We start from the raw sequence: 19,001 nt of genomic DNA, 5'->3' as shown, positions 1-19,001 counted from the left end.
ATGTGTTTGTGACTTTGGTTTCATGTGGTTTTATATCATAAAATAAAAAAACGGTGTGGATGAGAATGAAAACACTGTTTTTTATCGGTATTGTCTTGTTTTTATCGTATTTCTACTTTCATTGTAGTGTTTTATTCGTGTTATTATTATGTTTTTTGTGAAGCACCTTGTGACATTTCGTTGTCTGTGTAAAGTGCTATATAAATAAACTTTACTTACTAACGTACTTACACTGTAGCGATGACGTCTGTTCCTCGTAAGCCACGCTCACCATATATTTTTGACCAATCACACAACAGTTCTTGCACATCACATTAGAAAAAAGTCCTGAACCAGTGTTGGTATCAGCTAGGTCTGCAGTGATGCGTCGATGACGTTGACGCGTCGACTTCAAAATATCGTCAATGTCATATTCTGTCGCCGACGCACGTCACCAAAACACACAGTCCTCCCTTTGCAGAATGAGACTGAAACGGCAACCTCCTCCAACAGAGTCATGCAAGAAGCCCCAAAAAACCGCCCTAAGTCATCAAAAGTATGTGAATAGTTTAGATTTAGTCCCTAACAGCTTTTGGAGTTGATACCAGAGCAGCCATGTTGGAGCATCTGAAGCCCCGCCCCCTTGTCTCTTGTGGGCGGGACAATAATAATTACAAAAGCAAACGTCACATGATCAAATTATGGTCTGTATCAGCTCCTACATTTGATGTTTTCTGGTCATGACCCTGGTTCCCAGCATGAAAAACCTTTTTTTTTATCGGTTAGCAGAAGCTTAAAGTGCCACCGGCAAATGATTCCTACCAAAAACAACTTTTTTTTAGTTCCATCTGCCATAGAAAGTTCCTTTCGTGATTAGACTTTTTTATGTAATAAAAATATGTAATTTAGTGTGAAACAGTGCCATGTTTTATCCAAATATGTTATTTTTAACATATTTGCATAGTATGCAAAACACTGCAGGGCACAGTGTTTTGTTGGACTGTGAGAGTGAACAGGTTGACCTTTTTATTTTGTATGATTTTATTCTATATTTTTATTTGTCTGTGAAAAACTGTGTTCAATAAACTATATTATTAGGGATTTTTTATATTTATTTGGTACACTATGGTTTTTATTAATCAAACAACAAAAAAATTATTGTTAGAATAATCTTCAAATTACTCATTAGATTAGCCGACTGATCGATAAAATAATTGTCGGATTAATCATTTAAAATATAATCGTTTACTCCAGCCCTAGTATCATTCTTTAGACGTTTCCCTGCATCAACACACCTGATTCACGTTAAGGGTCATCATCAGCTTGTCATCAAGGTGTGCACAGGTGTCTTAATGATGCTGTCATTCGTATCCGGGTGTGATGAAAAAGGAGAACAATCTAAAACACCTGCCATTTTTGTTAGGGGTGAGCTTTCAAACGTACAAGGTTATTTTATGGCGTTGGAAACTACAAAATATGTCATTTAGGCCCAAAGAGTTTGACTCCTATTAGCGTGTAGGTGTGTGCCTGTGTGTGTGTGTGTGTACTGGTATGATCATATGCATGTATAGTATGTAGGATTTGATGTAAAGACACGATAAACATGCATGAGATGAAATAACGACCTAAATTGGTTTTGCGGTTTCTTTAGCTCTTTTTATTTTCTGTTTTCAGAGCGAGAGGGATTATTATTATTATTATTATTATTATTATTATTATTATTATTATTATTATTATTATTATTATTATTACTATTTTGTGTAGCCTCATGATACTTAATTTGTGCTTTTTGTATATTGTATTATGTTAAAAGGTGAGCAAGATAAGCTTTATGCTTCAAGCCCAGACTTTTTCGGTCAAAATAAGCACCATGTTGACCGTAGAAAAAAAACTGTAAATGATTACTGAATTGCTTATTGATTTTTATGCTAGTTGACCGAAATAAAGACTAACTAACTTTGTGACTATTTCAGATTTTGCCGGGCTCGTCTATAAACAGATTAAAAAGACAAAAAGACATTTTCAAATAATGAATCTGGATGCAGCAAAGCATCATGGGAGGAGGAGACAACCTGTCTTTTAGAGATGTGTCCATGAGGAACTACGAGGACCAAGTCCTGTTAGAGCAGATACCTGGTTGTTGCTGCAACTTTCACGCAAACGCAGAGACGTAACTGACGTTTGCAGTGACGTAATGACGTGGCTCCCCTTAGCACCCGAGCTGTGGAAAAACAAACCGGTTCTCAGCTGGTTCCAAGTTGAACGAGTTGTGAACCAGAACCAGCTCTGGAACCGGTTTGGTGGAAAAGGGAAATTGGCTGGCGTTTGCATGCCAATCGCTACCTGGTAACCCGGCAGTCTGCTCTTTTGTCTCCTTTTATTTACACTCTTGTTTGCTTCTCATGCTGACAAAAACAAAATGAAAACCAACGGAGCTGGCAACGCGGTTGCTAGGAGACGGCTTTGTCTGCACGTGCGTTGCTAAGGACAGGCGTTACAGGTTAAACCACCACCATGACCAAGTTATTTTAAATATTAGTTATATTTGCTGGTCTTAAGAGGCATTAACACTTTGTTTTCGGTATCAAATAATTTGAAATAAACGTTTGTATTTTTTTTACATTTCAACATGAACTCTGCTGAGGCTCTAAAGAGAAATAAAAGCCATTAGGTTTTCTCCTATGCTGCTTCTGAAGCTTCTGGTTGCATAACTGAAAACTGCAGTGACATGTTTGATAACGTTCCTCCACTGCCGTCTCGTATAACAACTCGTGCCAAGTAAGTAATGATCTACAGCTTCCTTATCAAACAGTAATGGCTCCGTTATCTAACTCGGCCAGCAGCGAGACCTCGTGGTTTCCCAGCTTGTGCAGGATCGCGGGCGGTTGGCGTGCCACCGTTCCCAGTTCTGGGGTTTTGCTCTGGAATGTGTCATTAATCCAGTTTGAAGTGGGATTAAAGTTAGCCGGGACCGGGGCCCGGAGCTGCTCCTGAATCTGCTCAACCAGGCGTGACCTGTTCGCACGATGGAAAAGTTACTGAGTGAACTGAAGGTGGACGTAGGTCTTCAAACCTCGGAAATGTAGGACACGGGTCACAGCGACACACCGACGGCAAACATTTTACTGTTTATTCAGGGTTTTTTCAGATTCGCTCGTAATCCGGTCAACCCCCGCCCTGTCTCAAAGCCCGGGGGAAAAAAGATAAAAGAGCAAGAAATTCAGATTTTGTAAACTTTTACTTTCCAAAGACAAAAATCCTAACTTTTTATGAAGAATATCTGAAAAATAGTGTCTTTTATTTTGACGTGAAGCAGGACTGGCTCTTGAACGCACACAAACACGAAGACCTAAACAGTTTCAAACATTGCTGCATGGAGTGTTTCTTTATTACACTTTTCATGACCTTCAAAAGGTCAGAAATTGGCTTAAACTGTAATACACTCATTTTGAAAGGTGCTTGATTGATTAAGCATTAAATAAAGGAAAAGTGACCAACAGTGGAAAGAAAGCAGGGCCAACCAATGTTTAATGTTTTTCACTCATGCTTGTTTGTGCATAAGTTTATCAATAGAAAACAAGATCTTCCTGTCACTTTCCAGCAGTTTTTTACTTTTTCATCTGATTTTAATTAATATCCAACTAGACACAGTGGCAATCTTCATTTACCCTTCTGTCGAACATCTGGTCATCAATTTAATATTATTTTTAGATCCAAAACTCTGGAATGACTTGAATGTGTCGCTGAAGAAAACATTATCTTTTACCTCCTTCAAAAAGTTATTAAAAAAACATCTTATTCTGTCTTAACCTTCAATGTTTTTATCTTTAATGTAATCCAGACCTTGTATCCATGTTCTCTTTTACGTTTATATTTATAATTTAAGTTAAGTTTTAATTTGTTTCACATTATCTTTGTTATTTCATCACCTTCGGGCTTCATTCCCTCCATGCACTGTTTTAAAAAAAAAATTGTGCTAAATAAATAAATGAAATGAAATGAAACCATGGTGCTCACTGCATCACACAGACAAATAGAAGATTAAGGCCTCACGATGGACCAGTGGTTCTAGTTGGAGCCGCAGAGCTTTTGCAGGGTATGAAAGAATGAAAAAATGAATGCTTGGACACTGCTGGCATAATCAGAGGCACTGCTAAAAGCCATAGCAGGCAAATAAGTGTTGTATTTTATTTTGAAACAATACAAATATTTAAAAACATGTTTTTCTTTCATTATTTACTATTCAACGTTGATTGATTAGTTGAAGTGAATACATTTTGCATAGAGAGGCATTTTATTTGTACATAATGTGTTGATAACAACGTTGAATATTGTTATACAGATCAAATATCTTTATCAATATGAATAAGGGTCATAAAAGCATTAAATGCGACCTTTATCGTCTGGACATGGGAAGTCAAACACGGGGATACGGGGGCCAAAATAATTTTTAAAAGTTTTAATTTTTAGTCCACAAACAGGATATTGGATGGACATTATGGAGATCTACGCAATGGAAAAAATGACCTTTCATTTGCGAATCAAAGCAGGTGACTTTACACAAAACTGGAGAAAATGGACATTATTCAAAGACAAAGACAATGCTCACTCAACTTAATGAGAATTGGTATGCCCCCTCTTGTATTATTTTACTTTATTTTATTTTATGTTAGACATATACACAAAAATAACTAAATAAAGAGTTAAGAAAAATTTTTAATTACTTAATCCAACTGCAGTTTAATTTGATAAAGTTACTGAACACGGGGGTAACGAACCAGATACAGACCTGGGAGAGTTTTATCTCACATACATGAGTTTGGGAATCCTGGAAAGTGCTTTACGAGACTTATATTTACTTATTTTTTATTCGAGGGCTTGAAGATGCACTTTTCCACTCAATACGGACCCTTCACATGAGTATTACACGACTTCCAGCAGGTCTGACTGGCCGTCCCAGGGAGGACGGTTGAGTTTGACCCCTGACCTTACGTCAGTGGACTCACACGTCAGTGAACTCCACGACCCCAGAGCTCCACCTGAGTGGATTAAAACCAATCAGAGTGAAACAGAGCAGAGTGGCTGTTACGTCTCCGAGCCTCCGTCTCCTGGCTCCACGCTTTCATCAGCCGCTGGAAAGTCAGACGTAAGAGGCGAAGCTCGCAGCAGCTGTCCCAGTCATTACGAGCACCTGGCCGCCGCTCGCTCGCTCACGGCCCTGAAACCCGACTCAGCCGGCGTCGCTGCTCGGCTTCCTCCAGCCCAGTTTCTCCGCTTTAATCCTACTTGCAGCCCGGACAGATTAACGCCGGTGGACCAGCAACATTTGTGCAGAATAAGAGCTCATGTTTGATTCTGTTCTAGACAGCTTCTCAAGGAATTACAGGATTAAACGGGTCGTTTGTGACCTGAATAAAAGTATTTGTGCCTGTTTTAGGAAAAACTTGTCTAGAACTGTTTGGCATCTTGTTGTCATAAAAAATGGTACAATTATACAGGCTTTTATGTGTAGAAAAAAAATAGCTGTAGTGAGTTACCTTTACTCCGTTACATTTACTTGAGTAAGTTTTGGGAAATGTTGTACTTTTAGGAGTAGTTTTGAATCACTATACTTTTTACTTTTACTTGAGTAGATTTGTGAAGAAGAAACTGTTACTCTTACTCCGCTACATTAGGCTACGTTGAGCTGTTACTTTTCTTTTATCCCTTTTATCCGTGTAAGCGTCAATCTCATGACATCACTGAGTGATTCTTTGGGAAAAATGTTTGTTTTTGCACGTTTTGTCACATTTACACAGACTCAAACACACACATTATATTTATATGAGTTCATGGGCTTGTTCTAGTTCTGCCTGCGTACAAAGTAGTACAAAGGCTTGAAATTTTGTGCTTAATTACTTTTTTTACTCTGTTATTTTATTTATTATTTATTAAAGTACTTGAATTTACTTTAAGATTATTTTAATTTAAGCTATTTTTTATTATTTATTAATTTTAATTTATTGATTTAATTTGCCTGAAGAGGATTATTTTGTACTTTTGTCTGTTTTAATGGTTGTCTTAAAAAAATAAATCAGACGTTACTCAACTGTTACTCAGTACTTGAGTAGTTTTTTCATATATATATATATATATATATATATATATATATATATATATATATATATATATATATATATATATATATATATATATATATATATATATATAGTTATATATTAAATCGTTGACTGGAGTGTTTTAAAAGATTTTACCCGTTACAGGAGTTTGGTTAGCATCAGCTTGCTATCAAAAGTAATAAATCACGACGTATTCTCTACTTCAACTATTAATCAATATTAGTGTGTTGGAATGACCTTTACCCACCCAACAGATGATTTACAGATGTTATGTAACTGATAATAGAATTAACAGAAGGAATGAATATATAGGTTTATATAAATATGCTGATGACTCCGCCCCAAAAATAAAGACGTTTTAAACAGATGTCTTAAAATGTGCTTTTGTGCTGAAACTTTTGACCAAAGCTTATTAAATAGTTATCTTAAAAAATAAAAGAACCCAATATTTGTCAGTACGTTGTGACAATAAACGTTCTGGTTTACCAGGTCTAGGAACCTTTTTAGCCCTCAATTTAACATGATTTATTTATTTATAATCAGCTTTTAAGGAAAATGTATTTAACTTGAATAGATTGAAAACATGAGCATGTTTTATGTTTCGTCAGGTTGAATAATCCTTTAATCTTATCTGAGTAAACAGAAGTGATATGAAGTCGTTAAGTCTTAAATGTGAAGTAACACATTTGTGTCGTGAGATAACAGCAACACTCTCACTGAGACACAAAAACCACAAGATACACAGCGAAAGAAAGAAAACTGGGATGAAAACCTGACCCTGAACGACACACACTGCTGTTTTTTTTTTAGTTTTTTCCTCGTTTTAACTCCCTGAAACGCCGCAGAGGGACCCGGGGAGCCGAAGCTGCACAAACTCTTATCACCGAGTTATCAGGAATCACCGAGCAAGTCGGGGGAAAGGTCAAACATCTCAGACTCCAGGGCAGTAAAACTTTTCCACTGTGTTGTTGTTGGGTTCATGAACTTTAGGAAAAGCATTTTTATTTGTGCAAGTCAGGATCAAAACGCTGACTGGGCGGCCGAGTCTTCGTCTCGGATCCTCTTTTCATCAGTTTGCTCTCGACGATTCTGTAAAATCAGCGTTGACATTAAACCACCTAAGAGTGAGTCTGGACCTGTGACGTCAGGGAGAAACTGTTCTTACTGCTGATAAATAGTGTCGTTATGGTACTTATTTATTTATTTCTATTCTATTATTTCTATTTCTATGCATTTCTGGAGGTTAGTGAGCAGCTTATCTGAGGAAACGGACAGAAGAATCAAGCCCAACTCTGATGCTTCCCTCTGGGAAGATAATGGCCCGGTTTCCCAGATCAGTTAAGTAGTTCTTAACAGTTAAGTAGTTCTTTCACAGGCTCCTTAAGATGGTTTGAAAGAAGTCTTTCGCTGTTAAGAACTACTTAACTGATCTGGGAAACCGGGCCAATAACAGTTCACTGTAGCAGCTTCTCCTGATGTGTTGCTACAAAATTACAGTGCGATAAAGAACTGGTGAGGTCGTTCAGAGGTCGTAGAGGTCAGGCCTCCGTCTGGAGGAACCCGGGCCGAGAAGAAGAGGGTGAACGACGCCTTTGCTCTGTCAGAATCTCCAAAGATGCACGTTGGAAACTAATGTGGATCGATGAAGTTCAGAAGCTCCTTTATTTTTGGAGGAATACGTTGAACTAATACCAGACATTTCTAAGAGTAAACGATACTAAGGAGTGCCGACAGTACCGGTGTTCTGCCAATCCTTGCTACCTGCCGAGAAATGCTACTTTGTGATGAGTATTTGATCCTTCAAAATACACAACCCATGACATGAATTGCATTACACTTTGTGACAATTACACGATAAAGAGAAAAAAAAAACAATTATATGGCTTTATTTGATATTCATTCAGTCATTGGCCTTTATTTAACCAGGCAGGTCATTAAGAACATTCTTATTTACAATGACGGCCTGGCAAAAGACAAGGACCACTTGGGGGGAAAGGAAGTGGTTTAGGGAGTAAAACACTGTAAAATTGTAGCTCTACAAAGGTAGGAAACCAAAGGTAGCATTTTTTGGCAAAGCAGCAGAAATTGGCAGAACACCGGCCCAAAGACGAGGTCTTTTCTCTTCCCTCGTGAGCGTCTCTGCTCTCTTCTGTGTCGTATCTCGACTTCAGCCTCTGACCTGGTGGCTGAGTTCACAGCACCGAGGTGTTTGACTTTTTACACGGTGAAAAATAAAACTTTATGGACGTTAAAAGTAGAAGTTGTGGTGATTTTCCAGATGCTCAACTCGGATCTCCTCCTGCTGGAAGGAATGTCTTTTTGGCTCAGTGTGTGTGTGTGTGTGTGTGTGTGTGTGTGTGTGTGTGTGTGTGTGTGTCATTGTGCTATGTAAAGACCCGCCACCTGCTGTCGTGGTTTTTTCCAGCACAAAGAGACACCAAAGTCGTCCCTGGTCCCGTAGATGACCCTCACGTGGACGCAGGACCACCCACCTCAGACTCCCCACCGGCTGCTGGACCGTTTCACTGCTGGGAGTTTCAGTGTGTGACGGGTCAGAGACCTGGACCGTTAATGAGGAACCAGACACGGTTTAACGGAAACTAACACAGACTTTAGTGTCCCCCCATCTGCAGGTCAGAGCTCTATAAATGACTTGTACGGCTCGTTTTTTTTGCACTCTGGGGTGAAGTTTGAAATGAACCTGCTCGGATGTCGCCCCCTGCTGGACTCACGCTGCCACGCAGCTTCAGTGGAGAAGTTAAAACTACAGGACTGTCTCAGAAAATTAGAATATTGTGATAAAGTTCTTTATTTTCTGTAATGCAATTAAAAAAACTAAAATGTTATACATTCTGGATTCATTACAAATCAACTGAAATATTGCAAGCCTTTTATTATTTTAATATTGCTAATTATGGCTTACAGCTTAAGATTAAGATTCCCAGAATATTTTAATTTTTTGAGATAGGATATTTGAGTTTTCTTAAGCTGTAAGCCATGATCAGCAATATTAAAATAATAAAAGTCTTGCAATATTTCAGTTGATTTGTAATGAATCCAGAATGTATGACATTTTTGTTTTTGTAATTGCATTACAGAAAATCACAATATTCTAATTTTCTGAGACAGTCCTGTACATCTCCCATAAAAAGCATCAACTCAGACCGAAGCAGGCCTTTTCCACTTAAAAAAACAAATAAGTCAAATGAATAAATATCCAATGTACTTTTAGGAAGAAGACGACGAGAACAAACCATCGGGTCAGTTTCCCACGTGGCCATTTAATAACCGCTCACAGCAACACATTCAAGTGCTTCAAGACCAGAAATATGTTCCTCTTCAGTGCATGTTTAACATTAATATTATATTATATTAAGCAATGACAGATATTACCGTTGACATTCAAACATAATGCAAATTAATGTCCATTTCAGAACCTTAAAACCATCAATGTTGCACCTTCAGGTGTTTAAATTCATATATAATATACTTCATTCTCTTTGAAAAGAGAGTTCTCCAATTAAATTAGCAATTTAATTAATTTAACATATTTAATAATCACATAATGATGCACAATTCAAACAGGAAATGGACTTAATCCATTAAAATAAGCCCACTGAACGGTTTGAATCTTTGAAATGTAGGAAAGAGGTTTTTAAAAAAGCCTCTATTTTTCTATTATTATTATTATTATTATGATTGAAATGTCCAAACGGCCCTTTAACCATTATAACCCATCAGTGATGTCATCATTAATCGTGTCCATCGTGGTTTAATTACGCTTCCAGAGCGGATCGTTAACCGTCAACAGGAACCACGTCTCATAGAAACTCGACAGAGAAGCAGGACATTTACCGCAGGACCTCAAAGAGAAATAAAACAATCACTACGAGAACTACTGCGTTGAAGAGGAAGAAAGGAAGACCAGATCCTCGAGAACGCACGTTTTGGCAGATGATTCCCTCTCTGAGCAGCCGTTTGGAGAACATGATGAACAGCAGAGGTAGATGATAAACCCGAGTCAACACCTGGAGCCAGTTTGTTAGAGCGGTGGCGTTGGTTCCCCCGGGTCTTCCCCACCGGAGGAGGACCGGTATCTACCCGGCTCCTCTGAGCAGCAGGTACACGGCAGAGACGGTGATGGCGGTGGCGGTGTAGGTGAACACGGCGCTGTAGACCGTGTTGGACCTGATTCTCTCTCCCAGCGTCCTCTGGGTGTCCTGCAGACCTCTCACCAGCGCGTCCGGCTCCCAGCGCTCCAGTTTCTCTGGTCCCTCGGGTACCTGGGGCCGCAGCTGTGCGGGCTGCGTTTCAGCCGGGGGTCCGGCCTCCAGCAGCCTCCGCACCGCCACCAGTTCACTCTCGACCTGGCCGAGGCCTCGCTGGAGCTGGCCCAGCTGCGGGGGCAGCTCCTCCAGGAGGGCCTGGGTCCTCTGGCCCCCCACCTGCAGCTCACTGAGGGATGACAGCGGTACGGGGGCCAGGGCCGGGGCCGGGGCCCGTCCCCCCGTCTCCTGAGGGCCGCTGCTCCTCATGGAGAAGCTGTCCGTCACGGCGGCCCTCAGGCTGGAGATCAGCGTCCGGAGCTCGTCCTGCTGGGAGCGATGGTTCCCCGCCTGGACCTTGAGGGCCTCCTGCAGGCTCTCTGGACCTTTCTGGGCCTCCAGCAGCAGGTTCTTCAGCTCCTGCAGACACGGAGGACAGATGTAAACCAGAACCAACGCACTTGCAGGATAATATCCTCATTTATGCAACTGCTGCTACTACTACTACTATTATTACTACTGCTACTAATACTGCTGCTATTCTGCTACTGCTACCGCTACTGCTGCTACTACTGCTACTACTACTATTATTACTGCTATTATTACTGCTACTACTACTATTACTGCTACTACTACTATTATTACTGCAACTGCTACTATTATTACTGCTACTACTACTATTATTACTGCTACTGCTACTATTATTACTGCTACTGCTACTATTATTACTGCTACTGCTACTACTACTATTATTACTGCTACTGCTACTACTACTGCTACTACTACTATTATTACTGCTACTACTACTATTATTACTGCTACTGCTACTATTATTACTGCTACTGCTACTACTACTGCTACTACTACTATTATTACTGCTACTGCTACTGCTACTACTACTATTATTACTGCTACTACTACTATTATTACTGCTACTGCTACTATTATTACTGCTACTACTACTATTATTACTGCTACTGCTACTATTATTACTGCTACTACTACTGCTACTACTACTATTATTACTGCTACTACTACTATTATTACTGCTACTACTACTATTATTACTGCTACTGCTACTACTACTGCTACTACTACTATTATTACTGCTACTATTATTACTGCTACTGCTACTATTATTACTGCTACTGCTACTATTATTACTGCTACTACTACTATTATTACTGCTACTACTACTATTATTACTGCTACTGCTACTATTATTACTGCTACTACTACTGCTACTACTACTATTATTACTGCTACTACTACTGCTACTACTACTATTATTACTGCTACTACTACTGCTACTACTACTGCTACTACTACTATTATTACTGCTACTATTATTACTGCTACTACTACTATTATTACTGCTACTATTATTACTGCTACTACTACTATTATTACTGCTACTGCTACTATTATTACTGCTACTATTATTACTGCTACTGCTACTATTATTACTGCTACTGCTACTATTATTACTGCTACTACTACTATTATTACTGCTACTATTATTACTGCTACTGCTACTATTATTACTGCTACTGCTACTATTATTACTGCTACTACTACTATTATTACTGCTACTACTACTATTATTACTGCTACTGCTACTATTATTACTGCTACTACTACTATTATTACTGCTACTATTATTACTGCTACTAGTATTACTGCTACTAGTACTATTATTACTGCTACTGCTACTATTATTACTGCTACTGCTACTATTATTACTGCTACTACTACTATTATTACTGCTACTGCTACTATTATTACTGCTACTACTACTGCTACTACTACTATTATTACTGCTACTACTACTGCTACTACTACTATTATTACTGCTACTACTACTGCTACTACTACTATTATTACTGCTACTATTATTACTGCTACTACTACTGCTACTACTACTATTATTACTGCTACTACTACTGCTACTACTACTATTATTACTGCTACTACTACTGCTACTACTACTATTATTACTGCTACTATTATTACTGCTACTACTACTATTATTACTGCTACTATTATTACTGCTACTAGTACTATTATTACTGCTACTGCTACTATTATTACTGCTACTGCTACTATTATTACTGCTACTACTACTATTATTACTGCTACTGCTACTATTATTACTGCTACTACTACTGCTACTACTACTATTATTACTGCTACTACTACTGCTACTACTACTATTATTACTGCTACTACTACTGCTACTACTACTATTATTACTGCTACTATTATTACTGCTACTACTACTGCTACTACTACTATTATTACTGCTACTACTACTGCTACTACTACTATTATTACTGCTACTACTACTACTGCTACTACTACTATTATTACTGCTACTATTATTACTGCTACTACTACTATTATTACTGCTACTATTATTACTGCTACTACTACTATTATTACTGCTACTATTATTACTGCTACTACTACTATTATTACTGCTACTGCTACTATTATTACTGCTACTACTACTGCTACTACTACTATTATTACTGCTACTACTACTGCTACTACTACTATTATTACTGCTACTATTATTACTGCTACTACTACTGCTACTACTACTATTATTACTGCTACTACTACTGCTACTACTACTATTATTACTGCTACTACTACTGCTACTACTACTATTATTACTGCTACTATTATTACTGCTACTACTACTATTATTACTGCTACTACTACTGCTACTACTACTATTATTACTGCTACTACTACTGCTACTACTACTATTATTACTGCTACTATTATTACTGCTACTACTACTGCTACTACTACTATTATTACTGCTACTACTACTGCTACTACTACTATTATTACTGCTACTACTACTGCTACTACTACTATTATTACTGCTACTATTATTACTGCTACTACTACTATTATTACTGCTACTATTATTACTGCTACTACTACTATTATTACTGCTACTGCTACTATTATTACTGCTACTGCTACTATTATTACTGCTACTGCTACTATTATTACTGCTACTGCTACTATTATTACTGCTACTACTACTATTATTACTGCTACTGCTACTATTATTACTGCTACTACTACTGCTACTACTACTATTATTACTGCTACTACTACTGCTACTACTACTATTATTACTGCTACTACTACTGCTACTACTACTATTATTACTGCTACTATTATTACTGCTACTACTACTGCTACTACTACTATTATTACTGCTACTACTACTGCTACTACTACTATTATTACTGCTACTACTACTGCTACTACTACTATTATTACTGCTACTATTATTACTGCTACTACTACTATTATTACTGCTACTATTATTACTGCTACTAGTACTATTATTACTGCTACTGCTACTATTATTACTGCTACTGCTACTATTATTACTGCTACTACTACTATTATTACTGCTACTGCTACTATTATTACTGCTACTACTACTGCTACTACTACTATTATTACTGCTACTACTACTGCTACTACTACTATTATTACTGCTACTACTACTGCTACTACTACTATTATTACTGCTACTATTATTACTGCTACTACTACTGCTACTACTACTATTATTACTGCTACTACTACTACTGCTACTACTACTATTATTACTGCTACTACTACTACTGCTACTACTACTATTATTACTGCTACTATTATTACTGCTACTACTACTATTATTACTGCTACTATTATTACTGCTACTACTACTATTATTACTGCTACTATTATTACTGCTACTACTACTATTATTACTGCTACTGCTACTATTATTACTGCTACTACTACTGCTACTACTACTATTATTACTGCTACTACTACTGCTACTACTACTATTATTACTGCTACTATTATTACTGCTACTACTACTGCTACTACTACTATTATTACTGCTACTATTATTACTGCTACTACTACTGCTACTACTACTATTATTACTGCTACTATTATTACTGCTACTACTACTATTATTACTGCTACTACTACTGCTACTACTACTATTATTACTGCTACTACTACTGCTACTACTACTATTATTACTGCTACTATTATTACTGCTACTACTACTGCTACTACTACTATTATTACTGCTACTACTACTGCTACTACTACTATTATTACTGCTACTACTACTGCTACTACTACTATTATTACTGCTACTACTACTGCTACTACTACTATTATTACTGCTACTATTATTACTGCTACTACTACTATTATTACTGCTACTATTATTACTGCTACTACTACTATTATTACTGCTACTGCTACTATTATTACTGCTACTGCTACTATTATTACTGCTACTGCTACTATTATTACTGCTACTGCTACTATTATTACTGCTACTACTACTATTATTACTGCTACTATTATTACTGCTACTAGTACTATTATTACTGCTACTGCTACTATTATTACTGCTACTACTACTATTATTACTGCTACTACTACTATTATTACTGCTACTGCTACTATTATTACTGCTACTAATAATAATAATAATAATAATACATTTTATTTGAAGGCGCCTTTCTAAACACTCAAGGTCGCCGTACAATGGTACTACTGCTACTACTACTATTATTACTGCTACTACTACTATTATTACTGCTATTATTACTGCTACTACTACTATTACTGCTACTACTACTATTATTACTGCAACTGCTACTATTATTACTGCTACTACTACTATTATTACTGCTACTGCTACTATTATTACTGCTACTGCTACTATTATTACTGCTACTGCTACTACTACTATTATTACTGCTACTGCTACTACTACTATTATTACTGCTACTGCTACTACTACTGCTACTGCTACTATTATTACTGCTACTGCTACTACTACTGCTACTACTACTATTATTACTGCTACTACTACTATTATTACTGCTATTATTACTGCTACTACTACTATTACTGCTACTACTACTATTATTACTGCAACTGCTACTATTATTACTGCTACTACTACTATTATTACTGCTACTGCTACTATTATTACTGCTACTGCTACTATTATTACTGCTACTGCTACTACTACTATTATTACTGCTACTGCTACTACTACTATTATTACTGCTACTGCTACTACTACTGCTACTATTATTACTGCTACTGCTACTACTACTGCTACTACTACTATTATTACTGCTACTGCTACTACTACTGCTACTACTACTATTATTACTGCTACTACTACTATTATTACTGCTACTACTACTATTATTACTGCTACTGCTACTATTATTACTGCTACTACTACTATTATTACTGCTACTACTACTATTATTACTGCTACTGCTACTATTATTACTGCTACTACTACTGCTACTACTACTATTATTACTGCTACTACTACTATTATTACTGCTACTACTACTATTATTACTGCTACTGCTACTACTACTGCTACTACTAATATTATTACTGCTACTATTATTACTGCTACTGCTACTATTATTACTGCTACTGCTACTATTATTACTGCTACTGCTACTATTATTACTGCTACTACTACTATTATTACTGCTACTACTACTATTATTACTGCTACTGCTACTATTATTACTGCTACTACTACTGCTACTACTACTATTATTACTGCTACTACTACTGCTACTACTACTATTACTACTGCTACTACTACTGCTACTACTACTATTATTACTGCTACTATTATTACTGCTACTACTACTATTATTACTGCTACTATTATTACTGCTACTACTACTATTATTACTGCTACTGCTACTATTATTACTGCTACTGCTACTATTATTACTGCTACTACTACTATTATTACTGCTACTACTACTATTATTACTGCTACTGCTACTATTATTACTGCTACTACTACTGCTACTACTACTATTATTACTGCTACTATTATTACTGCTACTAGTACTATTATTACTGCTACTGCTACTATTATTACTGCTACTGCTACTATTATTACTGCTACTGCTACTATTATTACTGCTACTGCTACTATTATTACTGCTACTGCTACTATTATTACTGCTGCTACTACTATTATTACTGCTACTACTACTATTATTACTGCTACTATTATTACTGCTACTAGTACTATTATTACTGCTACTGCTACTATTATTACTGCTACTACTACTACTATTATTACTGCTACTATTATTACTGCTACTACTACTATTATTACTGCTACTGCTACTATTATTACTGCTACTACTACTATTATTACTGCTACTGCTACTATTATTACTGCTACTGCTACTATTATTACTGCTACTACTACTGCTACTATTATTACTGCTACTAATAATAATAATAATAATAATAATACATTTTATTTGAAGGCGCCTTTCTAAACACTCAAGGTCGCCGTACAATGGTTAAAAACAGTGTAACACAGTAATAAAAGCTAGGGGGTAAACACTACTACTACTACTATTATTACTGCGACTGCTACTATTATTACTGCTACTGCTACTATTATTACTGCGACTGCTACTATTATTACTGCTACTGCTACTATTATTACTGCTACTGCTACTATTATTACTGCTACTATTATTACTGCGACTGCTACTATTATTACTGCTACTATTATTACTGCTACTACTACTATTATTACTGCTACCACTGCTACTGCTACAATTATTACTACTACTACTACTACTATTATTACTGCTACTGCTACTATTATTACTGCTACTATTATTACTGCTACTACTACTATTATTACTACTACTACTACTACTATTATTACTGCTACTGCTACTATTATTACTGCTACTATTATTACTGCTACTATTATTACTGCTACTATTATTACTGCTACTATTATTACTGCTACCACTGCTACTGCTACAATTATTACTGCTACTGCTACTACTATTACTACTACTACTACTACTACTACTACTATTACTACTGCTACTGCTACTATTATTACTGCTACTACTACTATTATTAATGCTACTACTACTATTATTATTAATGCTACTACTACTACTACTGCTATTCTGCTACTACTATTACTGCTACTACTACTATTGTTACTGCTACTATTATTATTAATGCTACTACTACTACTATTACTGCTACTGCTATTCTGCTCTCAGTCACTGTCTTACAAAATGTTCTCCAGTTTTAAGCAATTCTCCTCCCACTCCAAGCTTATTAACTTTATTAACCTTCTCCTCTTTCATTTTTTAATGACTGAAGCAGCTGCAGGTGGCGTCTCACCTGAAGGCGAACGCGGTTGATGTACGTGGATCCCATGACCCCGATCAAGGCCCCCAGCACCGAGCCGATGATGGACCAGTTCTTGGTGCGCTCCGCTCTCGTCCTCTCCTTGTCGTGGCTCTCCCTGACGCCTGCCGAGAACAGAGCGAACTTCTCCCGCTCCGAACTCTCGGCGTTCTCGAGGGCGGTCCGGAGACGACGCTCCTCCTGCGGGGAGGACAGGGAAAGAGCTGAACTAACGTCCATCGGCTGAACGTCTCCCTCTGACCCTAAACTGTTTGAATCACAGTCCCTAAAGCTTAGATCAGAAGTTACTGAGCGACTTGTGAGTGTTTTAACCTCCGCGGCTGACTGACCTGCAGCAGCTTGTGCTCCAGCGTGGCCAGCTCCAGGTAGTGAGCCTCCTCCCTGGAGACTCTGTCCAGGCGGTCCCTGACCTCCTTCAGCCGGCCCTGCAGGGCGTCCAGGCTCGTATGAGCCTCCCGCACGATCCCCCTGGCCACCATGAACGCCGCCTCAGCCTGGAAGAAACACACCGGTCACACCTGAGGTTTCCTGGAGGCTGCAAAGCTGTTCAGTCCCGATACCTCAGGTTCTCTTCGCACGGTGGACATGGAAACACTTTCACTCAAACATCCGTTACTTCCACTCTTGATTTACTTGACTTCATCAGAGTTTAGTAAATCAATAATAACACAATACACAAATACCACCGTTACCTTTCATCACTATCTTAATAGTGTTTAATCCAATTTTAGCTGTTTCACTGACTTTTCTAGTGTTTTATTTAATCCCCTCACTCAAAACAGACCATTAATTTGACCCTTATGAACGGTTAATACTTGTATTCAAGACCGCCTGAACCGAGACCAACACAATACCAGGACCAGAGAGAATCAAGACCAAGACTAGTTCAGCTTGAGACCGAGACCAAAAACAAAACCTAGTTATTTTGTAGAACATCAGCTCCATCCTGGTTCAGCTAGTTTCCATATGAGCTTGTTTTCAACTGCAGCTCAATAACACAGAGAAGTGGATGATGATGTTGAACTCACTATAAATGTTTCCATCCATCAGATCAGATATGTGTGGCGACTGCACTACCGCTATTTCTACACTATTGGAGGATTGACTCCAGTGCTTTTAAGGATTGACACGACTACTAACTAGTCCCAAAGTCCTCTAGCAGAATAACCAGCTCCAACACCCCCCTCCACCTCAGGAAAGGAAGGAAGAGTAAATGTTACTGATTTAAATTGGACTTAATTTGGAGATGAAACCTGCATTTTAAGATACAAACAATTACCGCCTTGAAATTGCATTATTTACCATTATAGTAATCAGATTACACCGTATATCAGCATCA

At 37.6% G+C, this 19,001-nt stretch overlaps 1 protein-coding gene across 2 annotated transcripts in view; it reads right to left on the bottom strand.

Moving 5' to 3' along the window:
• Positions 1 to 9,359: 9,359 nt before the first annotated feature.
• LOC133448290 (mitochondrial potassium channel-like) overlaps positions 9,360 to 19,001 on the bottom strand; it is a 12,753-nt gene continuing 3,111 nt past the window's right edge. For both annotated transcript variants that reach the window (XM_061726680.1, XM_061726681.1), the window contains exons 5-7: positions 17,992 to 18,156; positions 17,636 to 17,842; positions 9,360 to 10,783 (exon numbers count right to left, since the gene is read on the bottom strand). In XM_061726680.1, coding sequence (XP_061582664.1) covers positions 10,196 to 10,783; positions 17,636 to 17,842; positions 17,992 to 18,156 — 960 coding nt within the window. In that variant the 3' untranslated portion in view covers positions 9,360 to 10,195. The remainder of the gene's footprint in view (positions 10,784 to 17,635; positions 17,843 to 17,991; positions 18,157 to 19,001) is intronic.

Source organism: Cololabis saira, chromosome 8 (assembly GCF_033807715.1).
Source record: "Cololabis saira isolate AMF1-May2022 chromosome 8, fColSai1.1, whole genome shotgun sequence".
NCBI lineage: Eukaryota > Metazoa > Chordata > Actinopteri > Beloniformes > Belonidae > Cololabis > Cololabis saira.
Note: the sequence above shows the minus strand (reverse complement) of the source record. Positions and strands in the feature narration are given on the sequence as shown.